Genomic DNA, 18,922 nt, shown 5'->3' with positions numbered 1-18,922 from the left:
AATCACCCAACAGAAGCAGGGCATGAAACCTAACTACTTCTAAGATACAGCTTGAAGAGTTCGTAAAACAGATCTGATGGGGCTGTATGTGACTGTAGTGACAGGACTCTGACCCAGAGGCTTCTTTCTGCCCTATAAATGGAAGCAGCGCACGCCAGCACACTGCTGTTAATTCTTTTGAGATGAGATCTTTCTCTAGCAACGGCATCAAGGAACAAAGGTCAGAGACTCAATTTCCCCATGGGCACTACCCAACACACCCCTCCACAGCCCTCGGTAACTGGAGAGCTGATACCAAGTCTCACAAGGCTTCAATGCCATGTCCTCTGCTGCCTGCAAGAACCTTCCCACAGGAAAGGTCTGCAGAAAGATCACCCTTCTCCTTTAAACAGGCACCCAGATACCTTGCTGCGACTGTGGAAGTAGCTGCTACCCCAGAACTGCTAGAGCCCCCAAGAATCGCTCTTCAGAAGATCATTGCATCTAATAAGCTAGAGGCAAAGACGACGTTAATACAAAAGACGATGTTAATATACTCAATCTGTCTACAAGAGTACTCTTAAAATACTGACTATATTGAGAAGGAACGTTCATGTAAAGAATACCTAGCATCAACATAAAAGCAGCTCTAGCTGCGAGCACACGAACTCTTTGGCTTCACAGAACATAGTGACCGCAGAGTTAGGATACAATCTGATTCACTTGTAAAATCATTGTACAAAAGTGATTGAATACAGGGAAGCTTCTTCAATCACCCTGTTCGTGGATGATTTGATGCTGTTGAAAGATCATCAGCTTCAGTCCAGAAAGTGCTGTGTTTCCAAGACCGTAGCATACAGAAGCGGTTGACATTGGATCAGTCTACACTAGCAGTTTGTTGCAGACGTCTCCGACCTTTGGACTTTCCTCTCCCAGTTTGTACTGCTTGGCTACTAAACGTGAATTTGGGAATAAAAACCACTTCCACTCCAGACAGAACCACTGATGTTCTAGAACTGAAAGTTACAATAGAAAAGCACCCAAATATCACTGGTGTCCTTCAAAGAAGTAATTTCCCTTATACCAGGAATCAGAATTAACGGTAATAGGAATGAAAGATTAAAAGCCGCTACCTAACAAGACCTCAGAAATGCAAACTTTTGAATAAAACCTTAAGTTTGCAGAGGTGTGCTGCGCACTTTGCTCTAGAAAAATCTCTGCTTTGATGATGGTTTTTAACCTATCTGCTGTTTTGCACACAGAAAAGGATTCTTAAACTGAAAAGTTAAATTTTTGGCATAAGAAATACTTATAAAAGTTTTATTTGACCACAAGACAGCCTAACGTTTTCAAGGATATTATGCAAGCCTATATAAATCCCCTTAATTCTTCTTCTCAACGATTCAAAAAAAACTAAAAATAGCCAGAAGATCAAGGATGTTAAAATATTTTCATACTTCACTTGATGTAACACTACATGGAAAAGGGTTTATGTTGGGGTTTCAAACCCGTTCAAGACTTGCAGTCTTACCATAAGTCTTCAAAGTATAATAAAGGGCTTCTAATCTACCAGTTATTGCGGATAGTGGGCCTACAGCAAAGGGAGGTTAGTGTTCTAGCGACTGGATACTTGGTCAGAAGCACAGTCCCATTACACAGCGGCAGGGGGAGCACAGGAAGGGGAAGTTAAGGTTTCAAGAATCTGGCARTTTGCATGCAACTCTTCTCTAATAGCAGAAAGCCAGAACAGGGAGATTCAAAGCAATCCTACGCTACAAGCAGATTTATGACAGCACAGAATGATCACTACCCTGCTTGGAATGTCTCTGAGTTTTAGGAGGCTGCTCTGAGAAGAGCGAGGAGGAAGAGAAGTGCCACTAGGCAAATCCCTTGCCTTTATGCATAGGTAGGTTAAAATATTGACAGTTACAAAGAAGGTGTCTCAAACCTGGGTGAAAGCTGAAAAACTACGTGACAAATGTACAGTCTTCAACCTATATTGTTATTTAAATTCTGACTTACCTCCTCTAGAAGCAACACAAATATTTATATTCAGCATAAACCATTCAATTTATCAGAAATATTTGAGGAACTTAAGTGATTAAAATTACCTGGATGAGGTCTGGAAAACGGTCCATCTTTAGCTTGTGTAACTCCAAAACATAAGAAAACCAAAATACTGGCAACAATACCTCTGAAAGTGAAAAACAAAACAAACAGTTTATATTGCTTCATCTTCCTAATGAAATTGTAAATTATATTCTTGGATATCAGCAATGTCTGGTGTTTGTTTCTTAGCTGCCAAACATCAGCCACAAATAGATTTGTTTTGTAGATTGTGTTTCGGGGAAACCTGTATAAACTCCTATACTTTGAGTGCGCTTGCACACTCTCAAATCCCCAAATTCTCTCAAAACCCCAAACTCCCCTGCCCACCCCTCTCCCTTCCTCCCCACTGACTGCATGCTTCCATCCCCTCCCTTCTGCTGTCATTACTACTAGCACCCAGCCAGCCAGACCGGGAGTTGGATCTGGCTGAAAACTCATCCAGCAAAAACAAAATGAGTAACCCCCGATCCACACAATGATTCTTAGGCTTTAGATGATCATTAAGTCACACTTTAAAAGATGTATAATGAGGCAAACACTTTCCTATATCTTTAACAAGCTTTCATACTTGGTTTGCCAGTAAAACTTGTAAAATTCAGCAGGGAGAAAGCTTTCAAGTTAGAGAAGTACCTTCTCCTTGCTCCAGTAAAACTTTAAAGAAATTTAATGACAAACAGTTGAAAAGCCAATTCCCTGTTTGTTATTGTTTCAAAACATATTTTTAGTCAACTAAAGACAAGGAGAAGCTTATAAGACCAAATACTGCTGCTGTTTCAAGAGCAGAAATATAATATAGAGCCCCTGTAACTGAGATGTTAAAGAAAATCAGACCACAAGCCCAGGTATCCCAAAGACCTACAACCTCATCCCAATAACCTCAGGCCAGCTCTGCACATTTTCTCTCATCCTCAGTTACCGTGTAGCTCCACAGCATTATCAGTCCTAAGTGAGGACTGTCACAGTCCTGCCCTCTTTCTCCTTCCTGGAGGCAATACTTCATGACCAGAACAAAACAGTGCAAGGACTGATCTGGCTTAAAACTAACCCAGGAAAAAAAAAGTTAGTTTTCAGTTGGGTCAGCTCACCACTCACTCAAGGAAGGCATAGAGCAGCCTCTGTTTAAGGCTAAGCCCATCAGTTTAAGCTAATGCAAAAAGGATCCATCCCTTAAAGGTAGACTACTGGCTACAAGAGCATGTTGTTCCAAGAGGGACAACAAACTGAACAAGCAAGATTCAAGATCTAGAATTTGAACTCTGATGATTACATACAGCATGTTTTAAAATAAATTTTTGTTTTACAACCAAAACAGAACTGAGAAATGCAAGTACTCCTGCCTGAGCACCTAAACCTTACTGTCAGGAACCCCAGACATTTAGTACACAACAGACCTGAAGAGAATGAGATGAGAGTCAGGTGGGTGAGGTCTAGTGGTTAATTTCAAAGTATCTAATATCAATTTAAATTTCTCCTGGGGTAATTTGGATTTTAAACATCTCACATGTACAAAGCAGCACTTCTTTTTCAGAGGTCACCACTTGTTTTTCATTAAGAGAGTCCCATGGTTCATACACAAATGTGTTCCTTTAGGCTTAATGGACGAAATGGTATAATGGATGAAAACGCAGTCTAAAAGGCTAGGTTTTCTACATTTGAACACCCAACAACTTTAATGCTTTCTCAGATTAGTTGCTTAAGAGCTGGCTAAAGAATTACAGATAACTGATAAATACTTTACTATGCTGCCAGGTAAGTGTAGGCCATGTTTACAGTTAATGTTGTGGCTCTTGACTGTAAACACAATGGCTCTGTTGGCAGGAACCAGAGAAGAAGCCTAATGATTCTGCCTTTGTTTAGAAAATCTGTTACATACCAGCAGCCTGTCTTTAGATAGGCAGCACTGTCACCAACCAGTAAAGAAAAGATGCAATATAGTTTGGGAGCTAGTAAGTACAAAGTAGCAATATCAGACTATTTATGCTTTAAACATATCAAACACTTCTTTCAAAATAGAAAATACGAGAACTGATGACAACTATTTTGTCACTTCATCTCTAAGTATAAGCAGTTTGTGCTTCACAAAAATAAAAATGGGTTTTATTTAACAGATGTAACCCTGTTGTTTTGCTTGCTTTATGATACTTGGAAACACACTGGTTGCACAACAGAATTAGCTACCGAATTAAACTGTTAATAGATAGTTCCATCATGATTTTCCAAAATGAAGAAGCCAAAAAAGTTTTCAGCTGTTCTCAAATAATGAGAACATTCTGCACTTTGAGTCACCGCTCTGTATTTGGAAATAACAGGACTATAAAACTACGTTTGAATGAATAGGCTGCATTCTGTCTCACGTAACAACACACATCTCGTTGTTCACTATCATTATGCTCAACCACCAACCAAGATGTCCAAGGTCAGTGTCTTATCCTCTGCGAAGGTAATTTTCCCATAGCTAGGGATGACCCGAAACTAAATCGCCAAGAGAACTTACAGTTATGTTCCTTCCTCTAAAATCCATTGAGAAGAGTTGCATCAAAATAAGCTGCGGTTCAGCTATATGATTTTACTTTAAGTTCTCCATGGGAAGTTTTGAAGAAAATGATGACGTCGCATAGCATCCATGCCAGCTCCATAACCTTTTCTCCTGCAGTGACTAGATTTCTCCCCTTCACATCAACATAGTGCCTCCTTATGAAGCTTTCAAAGGCTAACCTGCACCTTGTCCTGCTGGCTTACCATGCCTTGAGACAAAAACTGCTGTAGGAATTGAAAGGAGGACAAGGTTTGTTTCAAACTATCCCTGCAGATAGCCTGGAGGGACATGGCTAATGTATTTGCTTGAGTAGCACACCAGGAAGATGCTAAATAATAAAGCATCTACAAAAATAATTTTAGCACTTAGCCAAACGAAGAAACGGAGAACATGGAAACTGTTTCATTAGTACAAATAAAGTATTGTTTGTGTTATTTTAAAAGAGTCGATTCAGAGACACAAGACAATGAATCTTGTCTATGAGCATCTGTATATCATCCTTTGTCCTAGGCTTTTAACTACACAGCTCTTGTTCCCTGTCCTTTCTCTGGCTGTATCTACATTAGCGTGACTGGCACAATTCCATCAATGAATCAAGAGCTGAAGACTGGCAGATGGAGGTTTAGCCTCCCTGTTACCTTACCTTTCTGGAGGTTCAGAAGACAGGAAATTAAAGATCATCAACTTGAAAATCACATATACCTACATTTGTTACCATGGCTAAATGCAGTGATCAGTTATTTCAGAAAACTAGTGTAGAAAGGCATTTTAGAAGAGAGACTGTTTTACAGCTCGAAATTCAGTGTACAACCCTGATACATACAGGCTTTTTTTTAAACCTGAATGCATCTTTTCCCCCCCCCCCCCAAAAGCCTCTGCTCAGCATTATAAATATTTGGGAGATGCAGATTTTTTCCACAGCCATGGAATGTAAAGGCAGTCATTAGGTATCCTCAGAGCTGGAGCTCTGTCCTGTCAACTTCTCCTGAATGCCTAAAAGAAGGAGAGAACTTGACAGTTGTCCGATAGGATGGACAATTTCAAGGCTTTAAATACTGAGTAACTGCGTGAATAAAAACTCTCATTGACTGGACAGGTTACTGCAGTGCAACATCCCTTTGGCTAATAAAGTAAATTTTCAATTGTCTTTAGAACAGAGACAATCTGATCACATACATCGCATGATCACATCAACATCTTTGTGTATGATCCTAATAAACTTTGAACAGATTTACTTATAAAACATTTTTGTAAACTTTATCTTAAAAAAGAAAAAGTTTTAAAACCCTCTTTTAATGGCCCTAACATGTTCCAGCAAGGAAAATGGCACTCAAGAGTCAGAATATAAACAGAGGCAAACGTAAATCTTAGCTATAGATGCCACACTCCAGGGCCTCATGGAATCATGCTCTGAATAAAGTTTTTTTTTTGTGCATCATTTCTCCTGAGGACTTACTGCATGAATCCTGCCACCCACCCTCAGCTGAGCTGCTTTAGCCAATCCAGGAAACACAGTAACATCAGATAGTACAGCAATTTGTATATTTTGCTACTGTTATATTTTTCCCTAAGCACCTAAAGCAGTTTACAAGCATTCTAGCATCTCTCAGTAAGAGCTTGTAAACAGAGACTTAAGTGTTTGCAAATGTTTACTTCGACTCTGCACCTAAGGACTGAAACACTGCTCCACTGTCATTGTGCAGGAGTTGGAAATAAAAAGGCATGACAGCCAGAGACACTGCTGATTGTACAAACTGTAATAAAACTATTGATGTTCATTAAGCAGGCAAGTGTTCCCATGAAATATTTGCGTAGAGTAAGAACCTCAAACAGGCCAAAATTTTAGATCGCAACACACAACAGCTCTACATTAAGACTGAAAGATATCTTAGGGCAGAAGAAAGAATTTTAAGTCACACACATTGAAAGTTTTTGGTGAAAATTGAGGATATGGGTATACTTATGCATACTGTGACCATCTTATTCCTGCTCAGAAAAGCCTCTCTTTGTTCATATGTGCACCTAGAGAGCCACGTAAAACTGGTCAGGAACAATGACATATAACAGAAAAGCAGGTGCACACATCCAAAAGAAGATAAGAACAAAAGCCAGAACATGAAATGAGCTGGAATCCTTCATGCTTTAACAGTGCCACACTCAGCAAATCACTTTTCTCAAAGACCTTCGAAAAGAAAAGAGATTTAAGTGAGCACAGATAAGAGTTCATTGAAAATTGACTCAGCACAAGGAGTGTGCTGAGTTAACACAGACGGTTCCTCCCATCGCATAAATCGGATTCAAGGCAATAGAGGTAAAGCTTCAGAAAGGCACATAGCACTTGTGTTATGCATGCATTGATTTATATCTTCAGATAAAGTAACGCTTTGGCTAAGTCAACTGCTATCTCAGATCCCAAAATTTCTGCAGGGCAGAAATCCAGCTGGACTTGAAGTGGTAAACAGCCAAGAAGTTGTATTCCAGATTGTAGTTTAAAATACAAGCAAGCTGTTGAATTCTCCCCCAAAATAAATGCCAAAGCTGAACACGTTAGTTTCCAGACTTCTCCCATGAAAGCCTAACTGGCCAGGAAATATCCATCGCACACTCAAGATGAAACAGTCCTCCAATACAAAATGCATTCGATTAATTCTTCTCTGAGAATGCCAAAATAGGCATGTGGCTAAAATGACTATGGCAATAGCACAAGGATAGAGCAGGAATGGAAACAGAGATGTATCTTTAAAAAAAACAGAGAAAAGGTATCGAACCAATATTTGGAAGACTTTATACAATTCCCAGGATGCTGCTTTTCAGGTATTTTTGCAGCTATTTTTTGCAGCTAGATATTGCATGCARTATTCTACAAGCAGCAATGCAAAGCCATCAGAGAATATTCACTACTCGCCACTTAGTACAATGCTGTTAAATTTATTAACAACTGGAAATGCTACTCTCAGGACTGAACTTGCAGAAAGCAACATTTATTTCATGAAAGAAAGGTTAATCTGATAGTTAATCTTCTTTAGTTTTGTTTTTATTAAAGCCATAGTGGCTCTAATCTCAAAATAGGATATTCCACTGAGTCACCTTATTACATATCTATGTTATCTCCTAATGAGGTGTCATCACTTCTCTTTCAGCTTTTCCCCTTCTTTATTTTAAATTGCCATGTCACACCTCCATCTCTTGCCTAGACACACTCATTCCTGTAACTAGGAATAAAATGGCATTTGTTCACACCGAAGCGTTTCAGAAATTTTCCCAGCTCCAGACAAGGCACTGTGCTCCAACCTGTTTCATTTTACACCCACACAAAAAATACAAACCCTCAGCTCTGCACAGATATGTGTGTGTGAATTATATTAACTACATCTGTTGTGTAACTGACAGAATAATAACCAAGATTATCTCAGGAAATACCCTAATTCCTGCATCTCCATGACAATGAATGCTATATCCTGAGACACTTAAAAAAAGAAAGAAAAAAAAAAAGTAGGAAAAAACCCGTTAACAGCAAGGGGAAAAATTAGTCAGTGTTATATTTAAGAAACCAGACAGGTAGAAAACAGTGATTTTCATGGTTAGCAGTCAGGTACTTTGAAGCCTATAAGTAACCCTTAATTCTTAAAATATACTTAGATTGAAGAAAGACTGCTTTTCTTCCCCCTTTTTGTCCCCTACCATATTTCTTTATAAAGAAGAGAAGTTCAGCTACGTGTAATCAGTTTAAATCATGGTAGAAATGGAGCATACAAGAAAGACTTGTTTTGTTTTTATTTTCCAAGAGTTTCCCTTTGAGCTAAAATCCTCATGTTTATTTTCAACCCAAATCTGCGTTAAAATCTCAAACATAATTTTACATAAATACTAAAGTCGGAAAAATTTAGTCACCGTAGACATAATTTAGACTGGTAGGTTATTTTAAGAAAAAGAGCCAGAACAGTTGCCCAAGAAAAACATCCAGTACTCTGAGGCTTTGGAGGAGTTGTGTGTTTTGTTTTAAATCACACGCGCAGCCTAGTTATGACAGTGAGCAACACTAAACTGATTAGAAATTAAATTCAAAGACCAGTGGCAAAGCGGCTTATATATTTAAGTTTGGTCTTGTCAGTTTGGAAGGGTTTGGGCATGCAAACAAGTTAACGCAAGGTCATTTTAGGTAGCTTATCCACAGGGTAAAAGCATACACAGAGGCAGTTCCCAGGACACCTATTATACTGTAAATTCGTACCTTAGCTTACCACGAGGTAATGCAACCACATAGCTACCCATTACTAATATACACCGTACAGGAACACTTTCTCAAACCGTATTTACCTCTTTGTATTGTAGGCTGTATCTTGTGGCGTTTCTTCAAACAAGGTTACGTATCCCAGAGCACACGTGAGGATGAACAAGACTGTTAAGGTGTGAGCTCTCCTAAAATTTAAAGAGAGAAAATTAAAACCAGAAAGCAAAAAAATCCCAGTCTTTCCCTGGGTCAGTGAAGCCTCGGGAAGGCTACTATCTAGACCATGGCCAATATTAACACACAAGTTTCATGTTTTCCAGCCACGTTAGATTATTTGTATCATTCAACAGGGAAAATAAAGAACTTAGTGTTTGCACTAAACTTAGTTATCAGTCAGTCATCCACAAGCATGCGACAGAAGCCTATCATAATAAGAWGTCTAGCTCATTTTCTCCTCAGTTCTTTGACTTAAAATTTGTACAAACACTTGCACAGTGAACAACAGCAAATGGAAAAAATAGTACCAATTGTGCTAATATCCAGATCTCAAGAAAAAAAAATCAGTTTATAATGACTAATATTAGTCATTATAAATAAATAAATAAAAATATCTATCTATCTATGTATACATATATATAAAATCTCCAAGAACAATTTCAACTGTAAGAACTATGATGTTCCCTCTAGTTGCCTTATTTCCAGTAATCCTTACAGTTTCATTTCATCTTAGATCTGAACAGCAAGTTTAAACCGAAGGCTAGAAGTTTGTGCCAACAAAACCGCACATAAAAGCTTGCCTGGCTTAGGGGGTTGTTCTACCACACTGTTAAAATGTGCAGTCTTGCTGGTGCGATATAGTGCTGCAGACAGAGMACGACTGGCGGACATGCAGCAAGAGCTCTCGCTTCCTCATCTAGGAGAGTTCATTTGCTTACACAAATATCGTTAAAGCGCTTTGTGCGTGAAAGTAAAAAAAGAGTTAAGTAAGCAGAGACAGACCCAGGAGTTCAGAAGAGATCTTACTGCAGCTTGTTGATCTGCATAAACAAATACCTACTAATTATGTGATACACAATATTCTTATGATGCAATGGCAACTTTTTTTTTTTTTAAGTTGAAAATCCCTTTCATAATGAGAAGCCTTTCCTTATTTTCAGCTGAAAACTCTTGTCTGACCTCAGCTCGGAAGCGAAAGCACGGGAAGTCTAGTCATTTAAGACCAAAATAAARACTGAGCTCTGTTTTAGAAGACTACACCAGACTCTTAATACAAATCACTAAAATATCACAGGTATAAAACATCAAACTCAGAGAACAGAAAACAGCAAATGAAAATTACTAAAGTGGCAAGTATGGGTACATATTTGCTAGTATTACACTCTTCTTTTGTATTATATTGTAGTACAAGCTACTATTTCATTTCCATTTTATACCAAAAAAGCAAGTTCTTTTCCTCAAGTTATACAGTCCATGACAAACTAAAGCTCACCGTACATTTCTAAGAAGTCCACTGACTATCTCTAAACATCAAACCCAATAACCAACCGCAAAAATCACTCTGAAAGTTAAGGTAAGCATTATTTTGTACTGCAATTTGAAGTTTATTCTAATCCAAAACATAACCAGCTCTCACAGCATCCTTTTAATCCCACTGGAAAACACATGCAATACCTCATAAGCAGATGCAATCCTCTTCTGCCACTGATAAAAAGGCATTCGGTATTTAACACTATCCTTCCTTGCCGTCCAGAGGACACAGGCTAACCGACTCCAGACAGAAGAAAAGGACACGAATATTCTCAAAATTAGCACGGAATCACTATGTCAGAAAACACGCAAGGACTTCACAGCAGCCAGCTTCCCGGTCAACAGATGCATTTTCCCTTTGACTTGCCTCACAGGATGCCAAATAACAGGTGATTCAGACATCACATACTTAACGTTCATTTGACAGTCACATGACTCAATGCCTATTTTGTAACCTGGCAGTAGTCAAAAAAMCAGATACGGTCCTGTCTTAAAGGATACGGTACAACAGAGACATGAACTCAATGGTCTAAATTCACTTAAATCAGAATATGGTCTCTTGTTTACTGCAAGCAACTGTATGTAATTAATAGAAAAATCACCTATTTTCTGATCACAGAAAGAAGCTACATTAATTGCAAGACTATGCATTATATTTCATACCTTGTTTTATTACTTTTTTTTAAAGAGTATCTAAGAGAAATAAATCTAGAAATAGTCAATCTGCACACATATACTAAGCCAATTACTTTTCCAATGGGTTTAGTGCCCTGTAGATTGCCAAAAAAATCAGTTAATAGCATGCCCTCACTTAGATAAATGCAGCTAGAAACTCATCTGCTAGAATACAATGGTGACTGAGTTTTATTCTTCCCTGGGGGGGGGGTTGTAGCAAAGTGAATATTCAGTGTTTGAGAGCTTCACGCGCCCTGCCTTTGGTCTATTTTTGATGCTACAAGCCTCAGCTTGAAATTTAGCAAGCTTCCCTGCTTAATAAGAAACAAGAAGCTGCATATCTCATCACTCCCTTTTTGCCGAGTCTTCATTTCCAAGCAAAGAAAGATTCTCTTGTAGAAAATTTTCAAGATGCTTAGTCATGTAAATATATTTTCAGTTCAGCATGAAGTTAAGGAACCAGAATGAAAGACTTCTCAGGCTGGATTCTCTTCTGGAAACAGCAAGTTAACAACCCTAGCCAGAAAAATGCTAATAGTGACAAAGTTATGACAGCTAGCAGAGCGTCCCGCAAACCTACTTGTCAGAGCAAAAAATTAAGCAAGCAAGCATAGAATCACACCATATCTTTCYACATCTTGTAGGGGTGGGGTGGGGTGGGGCGGAAAATCCACCATAACATGGAACAAGAGAAACTTAAGCATTTACAGCAGCCAGAAATACGACTAGCAGAAATCCTTGTGAAGAGTGAAATGAGTCAAGATGAATTAAACTGCATAAAGAGGGATTATTTTATTTTCCACATACACTTTAAAGTAATACGTCAAGAGGAAGGCAATGCTGTAGATGTTCTTGGCTGCAAGGTAAGCATTAAGGGAATTAGGCAGAAAGGCTTATGTTCTCCTAGCTTGGAGTCTTTGGAGAATGAAAAGAGCTAAGCTAAGTAGAGTGCATATCTTCTTGAAATTATAAGAGAATTTGGGCTGTATACCAAAGGCAAGAAGTACAAACTGCTTGTTTTTGTGTGGAAAAAAAATTCCTAAGTTTTCATGTGAAAAAATCTCAAAAACAGTGCCTAGAAAGATACACATGCAACTATACATAATGCCAGAAAAACCAAAGAGAATTCGCAATAAAACCCAAACAACAAAAACGTCGTAACTTTAAGTAGGTTACTTTTCTGCACTAACATTTTTCTATATCTTATATCCAGCATTTTCCCCACTGGAGCACAGGACATGCCAACTGGGGCACTTAAGTGAAATAAGACAGTTTTTTTTAAAAAAATACTTGCCTTGGTAACCTAGTTAAATGCCAAGTGAGAGGAACTTACTTCAACAGGCAGCATTCACTTGCTACCTCTCCTCCGCTATAGCTTGAAAAGCAGCGGGGGCTTTTCCAGAGAATGAGATCGGTACATTTCTAACTTTACTTTTTGGTGGTAATTAATTTTTCTTTCACATTTAGAAACTTCAGGTTTTTCAAGAAACAATAACTATCAGAACTTCTACATCCCCTCCCTCCTCCCTAAAAATGACTTGGGGAAATTTTTAAGAATCTTTTCTTTTTGAGAGGTTATTTTCCAGACAGATCAGCTCTCCGAACTGAAAGGAAGGAGTTGCATCCAGGCGGCAGCGAAACAGACAGGGAAGGGTGTATGACCTCTGTCAAACTCCAACACAAACTGCGATCAGCTTGAGTGAACTGAACCACACCCTTACTACCCATTTCTTTCCATTAGTGTCCTCGTTTGTCATAGATGATGCACCAACTACATTAAAAACAATAACAGTCATTGAGAAACCCGTGCAAAGGATTTCTCTCTTTTTTCCCCTCCCTCTTAAATCTTGTATATTTTGTTGGCTTTTTAAGAGCTCAAAAGAATAGCCTGTATTGTTTGCTGCTTTGGTTTAAAAATTGTCATTAGTAGCTACTGCTAGAAAAAGTATCTGTCAGCAAAAACGTATAGCGGTCCTCACTTCAGCGTGTTCAGAAGCATTGGCAAAAGCACCTGTCAGCAAGAATACATTATATAGAAGCAAAGCAGTTATCCCCATCTTAGCCCATCATCAGCTTTTTCATAATGACATTGTTTTTCTTGATTCCAAGCAATGGGAAAGTTGTAAAAGCATTTTGGAAAGAAACTTTTAAAAGATGAGCCAATGCCAAAGCTTTCCGCTCTCTATATACCTACACATCATCCGACTTCGAAAGATACGTGGTGTGAATTATAAGAAAATATGATTAATCGAGTACTTCAAATCTATTACTTTCACCACAGTATAGCATTCGACTAAGTTTCTGTGAAGAATAAGGTGCAACAAAAGACAACACAAAAATTTAAATTAACTATCATTTTGACATTCAAAATCAGAATTCTAATTAACAGGGACACAATCCTAAAAAAAATTGACTAGTCTTTTTTGGGTAGAGAGAKCAAGAGATTTGAAATCTTTAACAACAAAAAAAGAAAACAAAAAATCAACCTTCTGTCATAATCTTGATAATACATCCCAAAATTAGAAACATGAGACTAAGCTGTTCATGTTACACACGACCGAAAAGATCTCTGCCCATGAAAGTAAAGGAAGCTGTCAACCTTTCAAAAATAGGAGTTCAAATGCCAGACTGTGACGTGAGACCTCAGGTCAATATGCAGTTAAAGCTAGGAAAGTAAAAATGCCTGAAGTATTAAGAAGTTGAAAATAGAGCAAGCTGCTTTGAGCTAGCCAGAGATAGATTATACGTCTCTGAGTAAGTTGAAGCAATTAATATCAAACGGGCAATTTCACATCAGGCTTTCCATAAACATTTAATCTCCAGAACAAGACGAATAAACAGATACTGGCTGAAAACATTACYACTTGAGCTCAGTTTTCGCTCATTAAATACACCTTTCTGGCCTTTTCTACTTTCTGTAAAGACAGACACCTTGAAGAAACCAATCAGTGAAACAAAGAGATATGCTCTGTCCTGTGGTCTCTCCCTCATTTGCTGTTCTTTCTACCTTCTCTGTCATCCACATAGATCACAAAAATAATAGTAGCAACCAGAACAAAGTATTTACTTTATGCTGCAACGCTACCTGAAAGCTCCAAGCAGCTTCATCTGTAACATAACAAAAATAAACATCGTTGTTMGTTTAAGCAGGTTTTAAAATACAAGCTAGAGCTTAAGAAACTCTTATAGATAATCAAAAAGTATCTATTCTTAGGCCTCTAACAAGTCTTCAGTACATCTGTAAAAGCACACAACACTGATTACATTTCTGTACATACTTGTGACACTCCAAAATAGTAACATTCATTTCCCTTGCCATCAGTTTTTCCACTTATACGAGTTGGTGACTCTCAGAAAATGATCACTTGATAAGAAAGGCACAATGGCACATACTTCCATAGAGAAGCTAGAACAATGGATTAAAAAGCAAACCGTGCTTCGGCAATTAGTCATTTTCCTTTCAATGAGAAAAGAGAAAAAGCAGCATCTCCATTCATCTTTTCTGCAGTTGGCAAGTTAACCAAAGCTTCAAAAAGAATCTATTTTTAATAATAAACTCTTTTTAAGTAAAGCTTCCAACCTATTGCAATACCTCTATTTCAAGTTTTAGTTTAAAACAATTCCACCAAGACAGTGAGATTTTGTATTACAGATAAGGTACAACACTCAAGGAGAAGACCAGCAGGTCTTCTTAAGGAGCAGGTCTTTTAAAAAAAAAAAATGCAATAAAAGGGAATAGAAGGAAGGTGCCCTTACGCCAGATTTAATTGCATAAAAGCATGGAGTTATTTTTTCAGGCTGATGGCTTGTTTTGTAAACTGATGCAGAATTCAAGTCATATGACAGCGCCCTGATGAGCCAGAGTTCAAGCACCAGTACTGAAGCAGCTCTCTGTAGAGAGCTCCTACCATCGCAGTGCACACACAGAAAACAACACAGGAATTCATTCTAGCACAGGAGATGCACTATTACAAGGAAAGTGTTTTTCACAGGGTGAAACTAATCCCCTGCACCCCTGGTGCGCTGAACCTTTGATTTCACCAAATACTGRAAACTCAGTTGCGTTGCTTGTGTTGCTGGCAGCCTGTCTTTGCACTCTCCCCAGACAAGCACCCCTAAGTTCATGCTGACTCGCACCAAGTCCTTCCCATCCTCCTTAAAAATGTTGAAAAGCGTTTACAAAAAAAGAAACCGATATAGAGAAATAATACTAGGTCTAAAGCCCATTACGGGCATTAAACACTCATGAGATTTCTGCATAAATATGTTCCATTTAGGCCTATCTTCCTTGTCAGAACTATATGCTTCTTTCCTTTTCCTCACCAGGGCCTGCTTTAAAGCAGCCAGCTTTTACAGTGTGACAAAATGCGGCAAACATTAAGTTTCCAACAAGCTTAAGCAATGTCCCCTTGAAAGTGCTGCAGTAACCCCCACAAGAGGGTAAAGAAAAAAGCTCATGCTAATTTGCAGATCTTCCCTCTTGGTATCTCTCTTTCAAATAAATCATTCATCTCTTCTTCCAGGAGTCCTTTTAGAAAACCTCTTGCTACTGTAAGCTTAGTTTCTTAGAGATAAGAACTATATGCAAGGAATGGCTAAGTAACAACTTTGTTTCGAATACCAATCCTATATTTCCAAAAATGGTTGGTTTGCATACTAATCCTCATGTCCAAAAAATGACACTGTGCTAGTGACCAGGAACGATTTCCGATAATACAGAATACAGCGAGAGAAACACCTAGGTAGAGGGATCTACAGGCTGCCTTTTCCTCAGATGCAGTTTCTACACTTTTTGCAGCAAACAGGCTGAATTAATTCCTATGAAAGCTGTACTAGCCCACAGGCTGTTCTGCCTACCACTCCCCACCCTTTTTTTTCAGTTCCTGAGCTCCGCAGATCTCTCCTGTCGCACTAAGACCATATGACCTTAGTAGCCAACATCATATCCACATGATGGCAATTAAGAGTTATTTACTGTGACAGAAAAAAGCACACCAAGAAACAACAGAGGATATTAAAGCTAGTTAAATTCAAATTAAAGTAAGGCTTAGTAAAAGCAATTAACCCACGGAGCCACAATGCAACATGGTGGCAAAGATGTATCTGTTGGCTCCTGACATCTTCAAATCAAGACAGGATGTCTTTCTGGAGACTATCCTTTGGTTAAATACAAGTTGGGAAGTAATACAGAAATCCATGGCAGCACAAAAGTTTTATAGAGAAAATTATATACAAGATCAAACTAGATGATCCAAAACTGATAATCCAAGACCAGGGTGGGCTGGCATAAAGAGACATAACATGTAAGATAAATCAACAGTCATTCTTCTGCAGGCAGATATCAAATGACTGATGATTTTCCCATGTTAGTTCAGTACAAGTATCAGATCTAGCATGTTTCACTGTACAAAAAATAAAAGTCAATCTCAGCCATAAAGAGGTCCTTTGTTTGTATTCAGAAAGCTAACTTCGTAACTGGATAGGCAAGAAACATTTAAATGTGCTGTGAATGGCACTGAACACATTCACCTAGGACAGCCGCTTACCACACACACCTGGATATTTCTAGCTCTTGTCTAGTAGTAATAGATGTTTAGAAATTAGTGCAGGGGATAAAAGATACCAGTTTATAAAGCTACTTCCCATTTCCTTTGCTTGATTTTCCCCATGACAAAGATAGCTGTCATGGTACTGACCATGCAGGATCCCATAAAGTAATTAAAAYACAGTATTTTCCAGGCTAAAGTTATTGAGACTGAATAAGAACACAAAGCTTCCTACCCGTTCAAAACAAAACCAATTAAAAAAATCTGTAACACCTAACTGTTTTCCAAAAACAGTTTTTAAGTGTTTTAAAAAGAGTAGGCAAACAGCTAAAAAGGACCACCTTTCCAGAGGACTGCATTTTTAGCAGTAAACTACCTTTGCAAATTATACTACATTACTTCTAGAATGATTTCTTACTTTACTTACAAGTTCCAAATTCTTGAATTTTTCCAAACTGAGCAGGTCATAAGAGTAACCTTACCCCCCCAGCTTTGGGGCTTCTAGAAGAAAAGGTACTATCCACATAACTCACATGGTCAAAAAGACAGGGCACCTACCCTCTTAAATTTAAATTTTCTGTGACCATGTCCCTAACAGACAGTATGAGAACAGCATTGGAGGCCACAGAAACAAAGTACTTACTTTGGGCAAGGGGTAATGATTATTCAGAGTAAAAGTTGAGTCATGACCAAAGGATACACTAACAAAGCACATGCAACAGTGTCATGCRCAGGTCAAAAGTAACAGAAGGAAAAATCTGGATACTTCCATAAGCATTTAACCGCCTGACTATTTGCACAAGCAACATGCACACTTTTCTGCCTTTTTTTTTTTTTCCCCCTCCCAGTAGTCTATGTTAAGGAACCACTGTATGACACACTTGTCCATATCATCCTCCTTGAAGGGACTAGCCAACAGTTGTCCTACAGAAAGGTGGCACATTAGTACTTTCAAAAGAAAAACAAACAAACAACTTTTTCTCAAGAAAGCAAACTGCACGCTGCACCAACATAACCACAATAGAGAAAAAGGTGCAAAAGGAGAGATTATACGATAAAAGCAGCATCAGGTGTTTCTAAGCCATCAGAAAGCAACTGGCAAGACAATAAGAAAGTGACAGTTTTACCCATTTTCCATTTATAAGATGACACTACTCAGCAGACCTCAGGAAGATCCAGTTACTTGATCACTAACTCAGCCTACATGCRGCAATGCTAATGTGTTCTCTCCAAGAAAGTTCACCTGCCCTCAAGACGACRATATTCCTGGATTATACTTGCGTACGGCAGGCTCCAAATGCTTCTCTAGCAACCACCCAGAGATCTAGCAGTATCCAAGTGTTTCTTTAGTAAGGGAGTTTTAAACTGGCAGAAATATCACCTAATATCAGTGGCCGCATCAAGATCAACACCACCTCCCCTCTGCTCCTGTCCAGATTGGCAGGGTCAGAGCCAAGCACCCTCCCCCTCCCACTTCCATCCCGCTAATGTCAAACTCGAGCCAAATCATATCACCCTTAGCTCAAATTCCAAACAAGCGACTCTAATGTCAGCCGAGTACGTTCTCTACTCTGGTCGATGATGAAGCAAGCAAGCGTTTTACAAGTGGTTTCCTTGTCCAAAAAAAGGGCATGCACGTAATAGAAAAAAAGCCAGAGAAAAACTATGAAAATATGCACGTGCACACTAAAGTAGATTTCTAAAACAACTCTAACAAGGAAGCAATTTAGAAGCACTTTTCTTGGTATGTACAAATCTGTTCCTGGGAGGGCTGAGTTTAACAAAAAATGAATTGCCCTGTCTGGCCTAGCATGGACAGTCAACACACTCCTGGACAGTACATTTTTGCATAGATTTTCTGGATTCAGCATGCCACAAACCCAAGTGAAATGCAGTCCACCTCACCAACCGAACTTAAGCATTGCAACTTCAGCTTTCAGGAAACAACACGGACAGACGAGACCCCTTGCAAGACTGAGAGAGAAGAAACAGGTGGAATGCTTATCTATATATGATCTGACAAAACAAACGGAAACGAGCACAAAACTCCRCAAACCGCCCTTGAGAGAGCCTCTGAATTGCTTGCCTGGTGGGAGAGAAAAAGTTGCCTTGGCTAGCAGCAAGGAGACCGCTCGCTAGATATTTCAAGACCGGCTTTGAGAAAAGAGGCGCCGCTGGCAGCAGCCAGCCTTAGACAACGGTTTGCTTCCACAACGCCGAGAAAAACACCTTGAGACGTAGCCTACGGTTTCGCAGTGTTAGCGCCGGTGCCTGCCGCGCCGAAGCAAGGGCAAGACGAAGCGCAGGCAGCGCGCAGCA

General features: G+C 38.9%; 2 protein-coding genes across 2 annotated transcripts in view; one reads left to right on the top strand and one right to left on the bottom strand.

Annotated features, from left to right (window-relative positions):
• Positions 1-10,571, bottom strand: part of PTDSS2 (phosphatidylserine synthase 2) — a 36,968-nt gene extending 26,397 nt beyond the window's left edge. Inside the window, exons 1-3 of the mRNA XM_026082078.1 lie at positions 10,489-10,571; positions 8,942-9,043; positions 2,091-2,173 (exon numbers count right to left, since the gene is read on the bottom strand). Coding sequence (XP_025937863.1) covers positions 2,091-2,173; positions 8,942-9,043; positions 10,489-10,571 — 268 coding nt within the window. The remainder of the gene's footprint in view (positions 1-2,090; positions 2,174-8,941; positions 9,044-10,488) is intronic.
• A 1,166-nt stretch (positions 10,572-11,737) lies between these two features.
• The window catches only part of ANO9 (anoctamin 9), a 34,331-nt gene continuing 27,146 nt past the window's right edge, over positions 11,738-18,922 (top strand). The window contains exon 1 of the mRNA XM_026082077.1: positions 11,738-11,920. Within this exon, the coding sequence (XP_025937862.1) occupies positions 11,738-11,920 (183 nt within the window). The remainder of the gene's footprint in view (positions 11,921-18,922) is intronic.

The sequence above is a fragment of the Apteryx rowi genome, unplaced genomic scaffold (assembly GCF_003343035.1).
Source record: "Apteryx rowi isolate R43461 unplaced genomic scaffold, aptRow1 scaffold_566, whole genome shotgun sequence".
NCBI classification, from domain to species: domain Eukaryota; kingdom Metazoa; phylum Chordata; class Aves; order Apterygiformes; family Apterygidae; genus Apteryx; species Apteryx rowi.
This window is presented reverse-complemented; position numbering and strand designations above follow the sequence as displayed.